The sequence below is a fragment of the Rutidosis leptorrhynchoides genome, chromosome 3, assembly GCF_046630445.1.
Source record: "Rutidosis leptorrhynchoides isolate AG116_Rl617_1_P2 chromosome 3, CSIRO_AGI_Rlap_v1, whole genome shotgun sequence".
Lineage (NCBI taxonomy): Eukaryota > Viridiplantae > Streptophyta > Magnoliopsida > Asterales > Asteraceae > Rutidosis > Rutidosis leptorrhynchoides.
In genome coordinates, this window is record NC_092335.1 from 41,721,515 (window position 1) to 41,738,169 (window position 16,655).

At 34.3% G+C, this 16,655-nt stretch overlaps 3 protein-coding genes across 3 annotated transcripts; 1 reads left to right on the top strand and 2 right to left on the bottom strand.

The window, feature by feature from the left end:
• Positions 1 to 388: 388 nt before the first annotated feature.
• On the bottom strand, positions 389 to 3,499 carry LOC139895997 (uncharacterized). Its single transcript, XM_071878570.1, has 5 exons — positions 3,422 to 3,499; positions 1,725 to 2,258; positions 1,460 to 1,535; positions 646 to 772; positions 389 to 564 (listed from the first exon to the last, which is right to left on the bottom strand). Exons 2-5 carry the CDS (start codon positions 2,237 to 2,239, stop codon positions 389 to 391), a joined length of 894 nt encoding a protein of 297 aa, XP_071734671.1. The 5' UTR covers positions 2,240 to 2,258; positions 3,422 to 3,499.
• A 1,853-nt stretch (positions 3,500 to 5,352) lies between these two features.
• On the bottom strand, positions 5,353 to 6,569 carry LOC139899909 (glycosyltransferase BC10-like). Its single transcript, XM_071882734.1, has 2 exons — positions 5,710 to 6,569; positions 5,353 to 5,449 (listed from the first exon to the last, which is right to left on the bottom strand). Exons 1-2 carry the CDS (start codon positions 6,489 to 6,491, stop codon positions 5,353 to 5,355), a joined length of 879 nt encoding a protein of 292 aa, XP_071738835.1. The 5' UTR covers positions 6,492 to 6,569.
• Positions 6,570 to 14,387: 7,818 nt separating this feature from the next.
• LOC139899910 (uncharacterized) lies at positions 14,388 to 15,812 on the top strand. The gene is made up of 3 exons (XM_071882735.1): positions 14,388 to 14,528; positions 14,639 to 14,864; positions 14,965 to 15,812. Exons 1-3 carry the CDS (start codon positions 14,388 to 14,390, stop codon positions 15,810 to 15,812), a joined length of 1,215 nt encoding a protein of 404 aa, XP_071738836.1.
• The last annotated feature ends 843 nt before the right edge of the window (positions 15,813 to 16,655 follow it).

Genomic DNA, 16,655 nt, shown 5'->3' on the forward strand with positions numbered 1-16,655 from the left:
AAGTTACCCAAATGAGATGAAGTTGGTACCAAAATGAAGAGGATGAAGAGAGGATCACAAATATGTAGTTTATTTTGTTGTAAGCCTCCTAGATCGAATTTAGATGATGATTGAATGAATTTGGTTTTGGGTGTGTGTGTTCTTGCTAGAGAGAAAGAGAGAGAGATGGAGGTGGAAATGAATGGGTGAAAGGGGTTTGACCCTTTGACCTAGTCAAGGGTTTGATCCCTTGTCAAGTTTAGTCCCTCAACTTTCGTTCGGGTGCGGGAATTACCTAAACGAGATAATTTAAAACGCGTATCAACGGGAGATGTTATAAACATATAACGGACTTTATATTAGTATAACGGAAAAGTAAATGGAAAAAGGCGGGATGTTACAAGTTTCTTCAGTTAATATGAAGCTTCCCCATATCAATCATATTCCAAGTAGCTTCTACATGCAACTTCTCCTTATCACCAGTAGAAATTGGCCTAAACTGAGTTTTTACCTTGCTGCTACTGCGTGATAACGCCACACGTTGTTTCAATCCCTCAGCTTCATTTTTCATAACCTGGTACTGGCCTGTAGATATCAACATTTTATTATATTTGAAATCAGATAACAAAAATAATTTTCTGTGATTATAAATTAGATGAAACTTACGTTCCATAACAAACTTCTCCTGCTGCAACCTAGCCAACTGCTGTTTTAGCTGCGTGTTCTCCAATGATAAATAAGCACGCTGCTCTAATATAGAATCAACTCTAACGGCCAATTCTGACACGATATTCTGCAGCAAAAATCATGAAACTTGTCATATCAATAATAGAGCTCCAGTCGTAAAAGATATCACACTAGATTACCACATCTATTACTTATACCTGGCAAACGGGTCAGGTTGGGTCCGTTTGGGTAACGAGTCAAAGCGGTTTTGGGTTGAAATGGGTCATGGGTGAAACGGGTAAAAAAATTAAACGGGTCCAAACGGGTCAGGTCGGGTCGGTTTGGGTAACACGTTGAAATGGATAATGGGTGAAATAGGTCCAAACATGTCATGTACTTTTACATTTATTATATTATTTATTATTATTATTATTTATTAAATTATTTATTACATATATAAGAAAATATTAACTTATTATTAATATACATAATAATAATAATTGATATAACCATTAATGCTTTCATAAATGATTGACGGATAAATCTTGTTATGCTCGACCCATTTGACTCATTCACATGACCCACTAGACCTATCTAGAACTTTAGAATTTGATACCCATTGGACCCGTTCTTTTATATTTTGTATAAGACCCAATAAATTGAAGGAAAACTCATCACACCTTTTAAGTATTGGTTGACATTGCCAGGCCTAATTTTTTTAAGACCCGATTGACCCGAAAGCTTGACCCAAATTTGAGAGTATGGGTCTTAATTGCCAGGTATAGTATTACTCGACCTTTTCTACCGGTCTTACCTGAAAATTTTCTACAGTTCTCTCCAGTTCAGCTATATACTGAAGTTTACGTACTCGTGACCGTTGTGCAGAGTGCCTACGAAATCAGCACCACAAATTTAGCATAACAGTAAGCCTACTTCTAAACTAAAGATACAGACTTTAACTAAACATTAAAATGACTAGAAATTTAATTATCAAAATAATAGACTAGTAACAAAAGTTGCACATTTGAAACCAACATGACTATGCATCAACAATCATATGAAACAGTTAATAACCTGACCTTTTAAACGGTTTATCATCCAAATTTACTTCATCAGATGACTCTTTTACTGATCCAGAAACGAAAACATCTGAATTAACAAACTGCATTGGACCATGAGTTGCATACTCAGATAAAAATGAAACTACAGCATTCTCTTTACTAGAATCTTTCTCCTTAGCTCGTGGTGAATTAGGACCATATACACAAGCTGATTCCAATACAGTAACAGCAGCATTTTTACCATTATCTTCTTCTTCTTCAGTCTTCACACTTGACAAGTCAACAAGACCATCCGAAACAGTTTCAGAATCACTAGCTGCACGACGATGCGTGTTTATTTTAAATCCCGGGTCCCAATCACCCAACAAATCATCAAACCATGCTGGCTGCTCGTCGAAATCAACACTTTGTGACACCGACTTTTGGCGTCGCAAATGATACTTTTCATCGTTCCAAGTGACTGAAGATGGAGGATCAAGAGACTTTGTCTTTGAAATTGGGCAACGAGGTGGAAGTTGCGGTTGCCTTGACATTTTTTCCCACTTCAAATTTCTGCAACAAATTAATAAAAAGGTCAAATACATACACTTAAATAATACATCTGTTGCTAAATATTTTGCTTAACAAATATAGTAATGAGTTCCTTTTAATATTTATTGTTGACATGTGCAATGTACATCCAACAACAATTCAAAAGATCACTAAGACAATTTGAATGGGTGGTACCTTTGACTACACACATTAAACAGATTGAGTTGGTGTGTCAGATATTGTTGCTCCTTTAGCCATTTAAACAATAAATAAATGTATACATAATATTTTGTATAGCACATTGCTAGGAGCTATATGTTCTATCAGATATAAGTACTTCTACATTTATTCTTGTATATATATATATATATACATACACTAAAAGTTTAGAAGGTTAGTTCATTTGAGTCCCCTAAAAACTTGTATCAAATAATGATTCTAATCACATGTGATCCAACACGGTTAGAGTCAATCTGTATCATCCAAATTTTGATCTAAGAGTCATGATTGATTTCCTGGTTTACGAGTTTTTTGGTCTCGAATGAACTGTCACCTAGGTTTGTAACACCATTTTTTTTCAAACAAAAATGTAATTATAAATACTGATAACAAATAACAGGAAGCTTAACCAGTTTCATTTCAAAAAACTTTGGTACTAAAAGACCTAATTATCTGTCAGTCACCTAACTCAACGATTCATCAAGAACAACAATCAAATACTCACTGTTTCAAATTAAGAAACAAGATATGTAAAATTGATGGATTATACAGATTTTGTTGTAAAATTAACCAGCAACATCATTCTGTGTGCGGATTATAAAGTTTGACCAAAGTCAACAATTTGTATTTCATGGAAAGTTTGAAATGAGCAATGATTTTGAATTTACATACCTTGTTTAACAACAAAATAAACCCGCATTTATGTACGTAAACACACACATTTTGGTTATAACTAATTTAAAACCTAATTTAGAAACTTAAAATGTAGAAATATACAACAAATTAGCAGTAATCGAAGCACACTAACCCTAAGCTCATCAAAACATCATACAGAAAAAAAAAATCAAAACCAAAATCGATTATTCTCCAAATTATGGAAACAAAGGGTCAGGCACAGGAAGCATGTATAGAATCGGAAAAAGAATGTGTTTATAAACGAAGAAATTGTAAGAAATTTGACGTACCTTTACGATTATCGAGAGAGTGATAGTAATGGGATGTGTAGAGAGTGATACATAGATACATACAATTGGTGTATGTATAGGTCTATTTTATTGTGACCTGAAAATGAGCGAGAGATTTAAGCCGCCACGCTTTTACCTCTTTACGCACTGGCTCGTTGGCACTTTTTCTACAAGTGGGTTCAAATTATTAACCTTTTAGCATTTTGAGTAAAATTATATTGTCAAAAGTTGGTTTTTCATGTTAAATTAACCAATGGGTTCAAATTAGAAACCTTTTAACAGTGTTCTAAAAAACCCGATTACTCGCCGATTAATCTCCGATTAATCATTTTTAAGAGCAATCCGTTCCGATTTTCAAAAATCCGTTTAATTAAACGGTCAACGTCAATTGATGGATTAAAATCGAATTTGGTAATCAAAGTCGGTTAAAGTAAAAAACGATTAACATTTTAACATGAATTTACACTAGAGCTTTATAGTTTTGAGCAAAATAATTAATTTTAGACAATTATGTTAAAGTTTATTTTTATATTTATGGTTTTTTTCCATATTTACATATATAATTTTTGAAATTTAATATTTAAATGTATACAGTACAATCCGATTAATCCCCGATTAATCTCCGAATTACTGATTAATCCTTCGAAAGTCCCGACCGATTAATCCCCGAATAGCGAATTTTGCAACCTTGCCTTTTAGCATTTGGAGTGAAATTATTATTTTTGTCAAAGATTTCTCATGTTAAAGTTAACCGGATAGATCATGAATGGACACAATTCAATTTAATTGAGATGTTTTCATCCCCATTTATAGTCATCTCGAAATATATACTTATATACTAAAACTTTTATTAACGCAACATGATAGGGTCAATACCTCTATCACACCACAATGCGACGTAATGGAAGGAAAGTGTTGTTAGCGTGATGAGAGCATCACTGGAAGAAATGTGAGACGTGACCAAGTATCAAACTACCCAGGTTCGATTCTCACTCTAAGCAGGGAGTTTCCAACCTTTGGGTTGTTTTGAGTCAGGGCGATTTAATGGTTTATTGTTAGCTTTGTTTGTTCACGTTTGGGTTGTTGCCCGGTTTAGTTGGCTTGGCATTTTGTCTTTCGGTTCGCTCCTAGATAGCTTTTGTTCTTAGTATAGTATTGTTGTATTTTGTTTTCTAGACTTGGGTTGTAGTTGTTTTCTTGTATCTTTTTGGGTTTGGATGTTTTTGGGTTAGGATGACTTAGTGGTTTATTGTTGTCTTCGGTGGCGGAAATATGTGGGGGCAGGGTGAGGCGCCCACGCCCAGTGGATTATATAATTTTCAGTTTAAAAATTTTAGATATTTCGATTTTGGCGCCAGTGGATTTTTTTGTCCAAAAGTCTCCATATTTTTGCCCCAAAGTCTCTGTATTTTGCTCAAAAGACTCCGTATTTTACTTAAAAACCTCCGTATTTTGCTCAAAAACCTGCATATTTTACTCAAGAATATTTGCTACGCTTTAAAAAATTTCGCCCCCGTTTGAAAAAATTTCTGCGTGCGTCACTAGTTGTCTTTGTTTGTTCATGTTTTGATTGTTGCCTGGTTTAGATGACTTGGCCTTTTGTCTTTCGGTTCGCCTCTAGATTGCTTTTGTTCTTTTGGTTGTGTTTTATTTCTAGGTGCAAGGTAATCCCGAGTTGTAGTCGTTTTCTCGTACCTCTGAAGGACTTTTCGGTTTTCACTTTTGGTGAGAAGTCCCAATTATAGGAAGTTTCTCATTTTTTGGTCTTAAAAAAAAACCATCAATTTTCTATAATTAATTAATTGTAATTTTTATAAGGAAAAAAATTTGCTTGATTACTTAATACGGGTATACTACTTAAAAAGTAAATATTGCGTATTAATTTTACACGTTGTGATAAAGCAAGATAACACACAAGCTGATATAGACAATTAAGATTGAGCTTGGGTCTTTCTTTCTGCTACAATTGCACACTTCGAATCCTTTCTCTTCACATTAAAAGCTTCAGTATATACAAAGATAGTAAACCTGCCAAACATAACAGACAATTTTGATTAGTTATAAATAAACTACTTCCAATATCTCGTTATATGTCAATCATATGAGCGCATGCGCATATATAATTTCCGCATAATATATGCGGAAGGAAGGTATGCAAAATGAATTTATAATGACCGCATGAATATAATGTGCAATGGATCAATTTAAGAACACTATTAACACTATTAATAGGAATGCATGAACCTCGTCTAAATGTTAGATTATGTTATGAGAAAAAATATTCATACATTGAAGGGATGGAGTTAACGGTACCTTGAGAAGTATTGATTGAGAGATCAGATGGATCGTTACTAACTACCATTAACGAATGTTTTCGGGTCAAAATGAAAAACTGAGACCCGACCCGGAACTTATCAAACGGTACCTCCGGGAGCATCACGTTTTCACCTCTAGCGTTGTACCGGTCCCACAACTGGGGTTCTTCCGACAACACTTCGATGTAACTAAGCAGAGGTCCGTACCGAGTTGCCTCAGTGGGTTTCTGTGAATCATGAAAAAGGGTTTTGTAGGTGTAGTGAAAGGAATGTAAAGGTATGCAAGTTTGTGAAACGAGGGCAAAATAGTAATTTGAAGGGTCGTCAAGTATGGCAGCGGAAAGGAGGCGTCGTGCGGCGGAGATTAAGGTAGGGGAAGCACGTCGGGTTTTCTTGGCGGCGATGAAACGGTTGTTGAAAACGCCGCCGGGGTTTTTAACGGCGGAAGTAGGGTAGGCGTGTACGTATATATTGTATAGATTTTGGTGTTTGGGATGAAAGAATTTCTGCCATAAAGGTGCAAAGTGGAGATCAGTGTTGGTGAGAAATAAGAAAGCGATTTTGGGTGGTGAGTTAGTGCGAGTTGACTCAGTGAGTGGGTGGATGGAAGAAAGGATGGCTCGCCGGGAAAGTGAAGTATCGGTTGGTTGTGGAATTAGGGGGTGTTTGGGAGGGAGGATATGAGATGAATAGAAGAATAAAAGTGGAAGTGTAAGTAATAGAGTTATTGAGAGTATAGTTGAGGTGTTAAACATGTCTTCACAGTTTGTATGTATGTGAATTTTCAGGTGTGCCGGATAAAAATATGGAGGTGTGAAATGTAGTGGAGTTGGTGTACTTAGCTTAATTTGAGATGAGAGAAAGGGGCGGGAAATTGACAATATATTACTATGGGTTAGTGTACTAAATCACCCCTATACTTGAAACAAATACTCCGTACTATGCTATTTTTTTTTCTTCCAAAAAAACAGATAAGATGGTCAAAATGATTTACCCCGATGAGTTCCAAGTTTGTATGAGAGCTGATAGTCTAACCGATAGAGAGACGATCTATTTGACTAACATTTGAAGGTAAGCCCTGTTACAACTCAAACCATTTACAACTCAACCATTGCACAATCCAGTACTGACTCAAAACTGACACTTGAAAACAATACAATTTCCAACATTGAAACTCCCCCGGCAATTAAAACCTAACCTCGTCGTCTATCTCAAATCTATACGCAAATTATTAATGGGCCAAGGCCCACCCATGAGTCTATTAGCCTAATACCATGTGAAAATGTAACTCATTAAAATCTATGCTATATTTTTGCATTATGTTAAAATCAAGGATGTAAATTCACTACTCGTGGTTCTCAAAAGGGACTTTTTTTTGGGAGTAGTCAAATGTTTAGCAACTACTTAGAGATCCGTGAATTCACAGGTTTGTTCAAGAAAAGATATAAAAATTGAAATAGAAAACGAAATCATAACTTCAAGTCATTTTAGGTGGCAATTTGAATTCATTAATGATGTATATTTACATAAGAACATCTACAACTAAATCCTAAGTTCAACCACCAAACATGTTTAATATCTTTGATACAATATCCGTAGATATAATTCATACCTTATGAAAATAAAACAATGGAATGATCAAGTTTAAAACACAAACATTAGATATTTTTTCTACTTAGAGTTCATTATTGTATAGGACCATTATTCAAAAGTAAATTTCATTAGCAATACTCATAATCCATCATTATTATGTATTCTATTTTTTGGTTGTAACAAAAAGCGACTCATGTAAGGTGGTGAAATAGAGATGTGCCAGTTAACCATTGTACAAAGCTACTGACAAACTATATCGAATATTTGCAAACTAAATAGGTCAAACTAACCTTTCACTAAGACTACAATTTAATGACATTTAAACAACTAAACAATACCATAATATTAAATTACTTATCATTGAACATAATACGAAACGATGTTGCTTAATTCAAAAGTACCCATTTTAAACATGTAAATTACTCATTTTAGCCATTGTAGAGTTCTACATAACTAATATAATACACAATACCATGAAACTTGAATAACATAAATAACATTTTACTCACGTTTTCTATGTCATTCAAATCTTATAATGCGGTGTTTTTGTGCACATTATCTATGCTCAATTAAAGAGAACCAACCAAGATTTAAAAACCCGAAAAATATCAATAAATTAAAGCACAATTTTTTAGAGGTTATTTGACACCATTATAAATTAACCCTTTATCATAAGGTTGTACATAATGCTTCAAATATTGTACATATAGTTATGGGGTGTTTTATCATAATGGTTGTACATTGTGCTTCAAATATTGTACATATGGTCATGGAGACATTTTAGTATTTTACCATAAAGTTGTACATAATGTTTCTCATATTGTACATTTGTTTAATATTTTTATTTTTTTTAAATATAAAATACTTACTTTAATGATATTACCATGGATGTCTTAAAAATTTTCCTTTTTAATTTTGAATTTTTTTAAGTTTAGAAAAAGCTTTTTAATGACATCATCAAGTTTGCGTTTTAATATATAGTATAGATATAGATAGATAGATTTTGACTTTGATAGATTTCATGAATAATTATGAGTTTTGGCCGAGTTTGATTACTCGACTCAAATATCTCCAAAAATCAAGAAATCACCGAGTAATTCCGAGTTCTACAGCCTTACAATAGATTAAATGTTAAAACTATTTCTAAATGTTGTAGGATGTAGCTAGATTGTTGTGTGTTGCTTTGTGATTATTTCTTATATGCTTACCATAAAATTTGTTTTACAATAACCAACCTCGGGTAAATTTAGACCGATGGTGATATCTTCATACTTTACTTTGACCAAATTAACATATTTGACTTTTGAAAACATGAACTAAGGAACGGGAAGGGCCGCACTGCCAGCATGGACAATGAAACCATGAGCGGTCGTGCTGACATAGCACGCCCCGCAGTGTAATCACAAATCCGGCAGTATTAACAGAAACCGTTAATGGGTTGAATCATATTTTGGTAGATTACTAGCGGGAGTGGTTAGTGTATGGTAAAGGTAATTGGTAAAACGTTAATTAAGAAATATGTGAATCACATTACAAGCTAAGCCATAACAATGGACACTTGTTTTTTTTTTCTTCTCTTGTGTTCATAATACGGAGTAATTAATTAAGGATCAATGAAGTTTTTGGTTCTCCCATATTAATTCTTGTTCACGTTGATTTTATCCGTTTGTGTTCATAATTATCATTCCTTATGCCTATTTATTAAAGTTGCCTAGTTGGTACAAAAAAGACTTATGAATGTAGTCTTGACATTCATGCAAGTTATACGATAATGATCTGTTGTAAGGGAGGACATTCTGACAAGGTAAGATTTGATTTCTTGACTGTCGTTTAGATCCTAAATTGAACTTCGGACATGTTGAAAACTCATAGAAATTTGATTCTATCATTTTCATGGCGTCTCACACTTTTTTTTATATAACCTACTTATTGGCCGAATGTCCATTCAGAAGCAATCTCTCTATCCATAAAATATTGAGAGGAGGACTTTCTCTACTCTTAGGGTGTTTCACTTTGGGTAGAGAAATAACTTCTCTTTATTCTAGAATAGGGGAATAATTGTCCACATCTTACCTCTCCCACACCTCACTTTTGTGGAATTGAGTTTTGTTGTTGTTGTTGTCCCTTGTGAGTTGAAGATTTGTATGAAGGGTGCTCCAAGATATGAACTTTAACGTGTCGGCCAATTTCGCTAACACAATAATTCATATTACTGTATTAATACCATGGTCTAATCTAATTATCATCTTGGTTTAGGAGTCTAGAGGAATCACCTCAAGCAAGATCAGTAATAGATGACTTGTTGATGGTTAATAAACTTTGTGTACAAGTTGAAGTAAAAATCAAAAGAATCGCGATTATTATAAGATTAACTTTCAAAGGTTAATGAACTTTTGTTTTCTTCATGACTTGCTTACTATTCTCTTCCTCTCCAGGGGCGGAGTCAGAATTTGACGATAGAGAAGGCTTACTCGCCAATTGAAAGAGACAAACCGAATAAAAATAAAAAGACCAACTTCCTATGTATGTATAAGCTATTTTATTTGTTTAATACATATATTGATAGATTATACTTTACGAAACTTTGGTAACTATTAAGCAATAAAAAATGCTACTATAAAATTTGTAGTATGAAAACTGATATGACCCATATAAATAATTGATAAGTACACTTGTACGATATGTTTTAATTAATATTACTCCGTATTGATGTTTGGAAGATAGGTAACCCAAACAACTAAGTTAGATGAATGATTGAAGGAGACTTTGTTAAAATAATTAGATATGGACTATTAATATTTCATTGGAATTGAGCCTGTTGGGGGTGGCTGAACATCCCTCTGTCCCATCCCTGTCTCCGCTATTGTTCCTGCCTGCTAACAAAACGTAAATAACACATCAACATAAAGCTACGTTACTGTGTTCCTAATCTAACAAAGAGTTGATTAGGGTCATGTTTTTTCTATATTCAAAATGGGTCACATCAACAAGTCAACTCTGAACAAAAAAATTTAAATGACTTGCTTAGTATTTCTACAGCTAATGTAGTGGAACATAAACGTCATACACACAACGAACACAAGGGTACGGTTGAAATGGATGCTTTAGTTTACTCAACTCTAACATGTCAATCAGCTAGATTGGAACTGGTCGAAATTGGTTGAAAGTTCTTAAACATGTATACCCAACTTATACACGAGATGTGACAACTTATTTTAGGATGTTTGTTGATTAAAGATCGCTGTTAGTAAAGAAGGATCATCTACCTTGTGCAGTTAGTTTGTTTTGTATAATTGAGGTTGTACTGGTTTGCTTGTTAGCTGGCTGTTGTCCAAATTGAATTCTTTGTAATTTGTTCTTAGTATTATATGATACTCCATATATATTTCACCTTTGAAAAATAAAATTTATACACACAATACCTCCTAAATTATTTTATTCTAAAGACTAGAGCATTATTAATGTAATTATATTTGAAACGCTAAATCTATATCTAAGAAATAAAATTTGGAAAACTCGGTCTGGGTCAAACTCGTTCAGAGCTCTATAAAAAGTTAACCAGTTATACCCCTTAAGCAGTCTATAAAAAGTTAACCACTTATACCCCTTAAGCAGAGTATAGCAATGTGGCTGGTTCAATAAGCTTAACAAACCTTTGAGTTGTAATCGTAAAACATTAATATTTGAAATCAAGCCTCACGAACACAAATAATATGAAACGAATTCTTAAATAAGAGAACACAGTGGAAAAAGTTTCTGGGTTTACAAAAGAGAAACTTTAATCTGAAAAACTAAAACTAACATATTACTTCACGTTTTATTATTTTCATGCAATAGACGAACTCAACATCTTGACCAAATCCACCAATGGCCCTTTGGACTTCAATAATGTGGACTAAAAACTAACTGAAATATAGACAAATCCTTTCGATGACGATGTGTTAGGTTTTATAGTAGTTGTATACACCAATAAAACGCTATTAACGTGTTTATGTTGGTACGCTTACTTCATCGATACGGTTAAATGAACATCACCAATTTGCTCTATCTTCAATCTCTTTTTTCAATTGAGGAGAAAAGTCATCATCAGAACCACAACTTGTTGCCATCAGGTCCTTCAACTGATCAGCGTTTACCACAGGGTTTCTTACAGGATTCACGTACCGAGATCGATTACGTGACATCCCAGCTTCCTTATGACTTAAAGTTTGCAATGACCAGCACCAATTTGCTCTTTCTTCAATCTCTTCTTTTGATTGAGCAGATAAGTCTTCAATCTCTTCTTTTGATTGAGCAGATAATTCCTCATCAGAACCCGAAATTTTCGCTGTCAATTCCTTCCACTGTTCAGCGTTTTCCACAGGTTTTCTTATTTGATTCAAAGATCGAATACGTAAGGTCCGAGTTTTCGTATTACGTAAAATTTGCGACGACAGATGTCCATCAACTTCTAATTTCATCATCTTGGTTTGGAGAAATCGGTGGAGAGGTTTAGAGAGGGGATGAAGAGAAGTTAACTAGGGATCGATTTATTTAGAGATCGACTTTATTTAAAATTATTTCACGATAAAAAAATTATACCAGAGATCGACTTTATGTGAGAGGTTTATGCCACAATATTTCACTATTTATAGGGATCGACAATTTTGTAATCAAATTTTGAATTATGATATACGGAGTATGGAATTACTTGGTATTTTCGTTGTTGACAACGTTAACTTATTATCAAAGTTAACTTGTTCCTAAATATAAGAACTAGTTTCCTATTTTAGTTAAGGACTTTACTAATCCATATGATATTGTACAATTTGATGATGGTCATCGTCATCTAGAAGCTGGGAGATGATATTTCCACATCTATTTTTACTTCATCCACCATCATTTGAATCATTTTCCTCAAAATATCCCTTAATAATATTTAACAGAAAATTTATATAAGTTATCATTTAAGGGTATTTTAGAAAATTCAAGTGGAAGGAGTAAAAGTGATGGTGGATATATCATCTCCCCATCTGAAATGGGATAGTTAACCGACATGTATGAGTATTTTAAAATTATCGTTAATTAAATTATTTAATTCGTTAAACCAATCTGTTGATCCTAGTGCCTAGTAGTGTATTATTAGTTAGCTTATAAACAAAACACTAACCTAGAGAATACAAAAAAAAAAAAAAGAAAAAAAGAAATTTACTCGTCAATTTACGAACCGGAGCAAAATTAATTTATGGTGATTTTCAACTAATTAATTCTTTTGATTGCATGTATACATCTATTTGCAAAAAGTAAACAAAAAATTCTTGTTCGAATGGTTCTTTAGTAAACTTTATGTTATTTATGTTATTAGACGGTTCAACATTCACACTTAAATCAATAAGGGTTAAAATAATCTATTAATCATGAATCAACTGAATTTTATGTAATATTAATTTTAAATTATGTCAGGAACATTTATCAAAACTACATTGTGTTTTATGCATGCAAAAAGTTAATAGAATAATTTTACACCATTTACATTGTTAATATAAAATGATTATCAAACAGATTATTGTTAATCATTTTCAACTTTATTTGAAACATTTGAATTATTCAAAATTATGAATCATTCAACGCTTTCATTCAGTTTTATAAAATACATTCACCCTAATTCTCTATCAATTAGTATACATAATATGTATACATTTCAGCTATTGTTTGTGAGGCTCTTAACATGGCGACTCTAAAAAACTTTGAAAACATAATCAAAGAAGAAGGTTATAATGACTTCCAATTTAAATTACTTGGAGGTCTTGGTCTTTTGCTCATTTTCAAAACCAAAGAAGCTGCTGCCATGGTGATTGACCAACAATTTCACCCTTTAAAAAAGTGGATCTGTAATACAAATTGGTGGGGTGTCACAAAGTGGCCGGAAGCAAGAATGGCTTGGCTCAAGAATTCAGGTGTTTCGGTCCATTGTTGGAATCATAAAACCTTCACTTCTATTACATAATGGTGGGGATCGGTGTATGATCTCGACAACTGTGAGTTGGTTGGGAATCAAAAGCTAAATCATGGAAGGGTATTTGTGAAGCTGGCCAATCCTGATCATGTGTGTGATTCTGTAAAACTTAAACACAAATCACGCATCTACTTCATCAGTATCAAAGAAGAAGAGATTTGTTACCCTGAATGGGGTGAGGTAGACGATGACAGTGACATTCAGAGCTCCGAATCAGATGAAAGTTTTGAGTTTGTAGACTCAGATGATATATCGGATAGTGATTGTGAGGGTTGTGCATCATTTGATAAAGGAATAAATATGGATCAATGTGAAGAGGAGGACTCTATTTCTGAATCGGTGCAATTACCGAAAAAGATAAATTCCGGCAACGTTGTCGAATTTGAGAAACAGCCGAAAACTTCTTTTGATGAAGATCGGGAATCAGGGTGAAGGGATGTACGAAGTCTGTTGGTGGTCCCGATGTTGTGATGGAGACTTGTGATAATAGTCAAAGGATGGATAAGGAATGTTATTCAGAATCATGGGAAAAGATAGTGGACAACGACACTAACCCTAGGAAAGAACCAAAAAACCCTTCAGTTGGTACAGAAGATACTGACGATGTAAGTAATTTGGGGAACCATTTAAACGACAGGTGTAACGTGGGTACTGGGGTACCAGATTGTTCTGAAGTGGGGCCGCAGAAATTAGGGCAGCATGTAATTTTGAAAAACGGACCAAAAGGAGGTTCATATGGTGGGGGCTCAAATTGTGGAGGTCCAAGTGGGGGGTTAGAACCAAATAGGCCGGTAGAAGTTAAAGTTAATTTAGATGGGCCTTGTGTGCAAAATGGGCCTGTAAATGTTAAGGGGAGTTTTAATGATGTTAATGGACCTGATGTTAATGGGTCGAATTGCAATATTACAAGCGAGAAGGAAATGAATGTGTATGCACAAATGTTTGTTCTAAAAAATCGTTCACTAGGTGTAGTAAATCGGGTGACATATCATTTTGTAATGGGTGTTATTGGAATACCATGGGGAATTGGAAAACTTCTTCGAGACTAATGAGGGTGAAGAACATGGCTAGAAGTGGTGTTAACTTCTCTTGTGATAATAGACATAAATGTAAAAAGTGTTGCAAGAAGGCGAATTCGAAAAACAAAAAACAAGCTTCAAAAGGAAACTCCGGGAGTTTTGAAGGAGGTCGGTCGATTAATAATGTGGAACTCAAAGAATTTGGGGAACAAATCGGATTGAGGTGGCCTTGCCCCAATCCCATGTAAGTTCCTTTGTGCTTATTTCGTTCGTTTTTATATTGTTTGTTATGAAGATTCTTTCTTTGAATATTCGGGGGTTCGGTGTTAAAGGAAAATTCGGGTGGGTTAAAGATTATTGTCGTAAAGAAAGGCCGGATATTGCGACTTTTCAAGAAACAAAATGTAAGGGATTGAAAGATAGTTGGGTTCATGCTTTGTGGGGGAGTAGTAATTGTGGGTTTGTTCAATTGGATGCGGTTACTCTTTTAATTTGGGATCTTGATAGTTTTGTAGCGGATAGTATGACTAGTTGTGAATTTTTTCTAGCAATTCAAGGCAAGTGGTGCGGCTTGGGGCATGATTCAATAATCGTTAATGTCTACGGGCCTCACACTGATAGAAAGAAGATTGATATGTGGAATTAGGACTATTGATTCGGCTTGGATGTTGTGTGGTGATTTTAATGAAGTTCGTTTTCAAGCGGATAGGTTAAATTGTGTGTTTCATCATTCTCGTGCTACGCGTTTTAATGATTTCATTGCAAGGAATAATCTTATTGAAATCCCAATTAATGGTAAGAAGTTCACTCGGGTTAGTGATGATGGTATTAAGTTTAGTAAATTAGACCGTGTGCTCGTGAATGACAAGTACTTAAAATTGTGGAAAGATCTTTCGGTAATTGCGTTAGAACGTATGGATTCGGACCATTGTCCCTTGTTACTTCGGGATCAAATTATTGATTTTGGGCTGAAACCTTTTAAGTGTTTTGATGAATGGCTAAAAAATGATGGGGTTGAGAAGGTGATCCAAGATGCGTGGAGTAAATCGGTGACTAGTTCGAAAAAAGATCGTCTTTTTAGAGATAAGCTCAAGAATGTGAAAAAAGATTTGAGAGCTTGGAGTAAAAATGAATTCGGGGATTTAGAAAGTGAGATTAAGGGGCTAAAAGAAAAAGCTACTTCTTTAGAAGCTTTGGCGAAATCGGGTGCTATTAGTGACGATGACCGTAAGTGTTGGTTGGAGACTCGTAGAAATTGGATTGAAAAAGAAAAAATAAAATCTGGAAAGATGAAACAAAAGGCGAGAATCTGGTGGAATTTAGAAGGCAATGAGAACTCAAAATATTTTCACGCGTCCATTAGAAGAAAATACAACAAGTGCAATATTCGAGGGCTAAATATTAATGGGGTGTGGGTTGAAGATCCAAGGGTCGTAAAGGAAATGGTGCTCGAATATTTTCGTAATTGATTTAAAAACAATAGTGGTAGCAAGCCCACTTTTCTTCATTGGGCTACATCGGGCCTGAGAGGCAATTCTAACTGCCCAGATGGGCCTCCTAACGTGAATGACAGCATGCATAACCCTTCTGTTCGAACAGTTTACTCTAGTGGGCCGGTTCATGTTAACAGTGGGCCTGAACTGAAATGTCCCGTTCTTATTGATTAAAAACGTTCCATATTAATTGATTTCGTTGCGAGGTTTTGACCTCTATATGAGACGTTTTTCAAAGACTGCATTCATTTTTAAAACAAACCATAACCTTTATTTCATAAATAAAGGTTTAAAAGCTTTACGTAGATTATCAAATAATGATAATCTAAAATATCCTGTTTACACACGACCATTACATAATGGTTTACAATACAAATATGTTACATCGAAATCAGTTTCTTGAATGCAGTTTTTACACAATATCATACAAACATGGACTCCAAATCTTGTCCTTATTTTAGTATGCAACAGCGGAAGCTCTTAGTATTCACCTGAGAATAAACATGCTTTAAACGTCAACAAAAATGTTGGTGAGTTATAGGTTTAACTTATATGTATCAAATCGTAACAATAGACCACAAGATTTCATATTTCAATACACATCCCATACATAGAGATAAAAATCATTCATATGGTGAACACCTGGTAACCGACATTAACAAGATGCATATATATAAGAATATCCCCATCATTCCGGGACACCCTTCGGATATGATATAAATTTCGAAGTACTAAAGCATCCGGTACTTTGGATGGGGTTTGTTAGGCCCAATAGATCTATCTTTAGGATTCGCGTCAATTAGGGTGTCTGTTCCCTAA

What these genes read in the sequence shown, in the direction of transcription:
- LOC139895997 (XM_071878570.1), bottom strand. Translation starts at nt 2,239, where the DNA reads ATGTCAAGGCAACCGCAACTTCCACCTCGTTGCCCAATTTCAAAGACA. An exon ending in GAACTGTAGAAAATTTTCAG is followed by an intron (nt 773 to 1,459) that starts GTAAGACCGGTA and finishes TTTTTGCTGCAG; the next exon opens with AATATCGTGTCAGAATTGGC. An exon ending in GGAGAAGTTTGTTATGGAAC is followed by an intron (nt 565 to 645) that starts GTAAGTTTCATC and finishes TGATATCTACAG; the next exon opens with GCCAGTACCAGGTTATGAAA.
- LOC139899909 (XM_071882734.1), bottom strand. Translation starts at nt 6,491, where the DNA reads ATGTTTAACACCTCAACTATACTCTCAATAACTCTATTACTTACACTT. An exon ending in GTTAACTCCATCCCTTCAAT is followed by an intron (nt 5,450 to 5,709) that starts GTATGAATATTT and finishes TATGTTTGGCAG; the next exon opens with GTTTACTATCTTTGTATATA.
- LOC139899910 (XM_071882735.1), top strand. Translation starts at nt 14,388, where the DNA reads ATGGCTAGAAGTGGTGTTAACTTCTCTTGTGATAATAGACATAAATGT. An exon ending in GAGGTCGGTCGATTAATAAT is followed by an intron (nt 14,529 to 14,638) that starts GTGGAACTCAAA and finishes TTTGTTATGAAG; the next exon opens with ATTCTTTCTTTGAATATTCG. An exon ending in TGATAGTTTTGTAGCGGATA is followed by an intron (nt 14,865 to 14,964) that starts GTATGACTAGTT and finishes TCACACTGATAG; the next exon opens with AAAGAAGATTGATATGTGGA.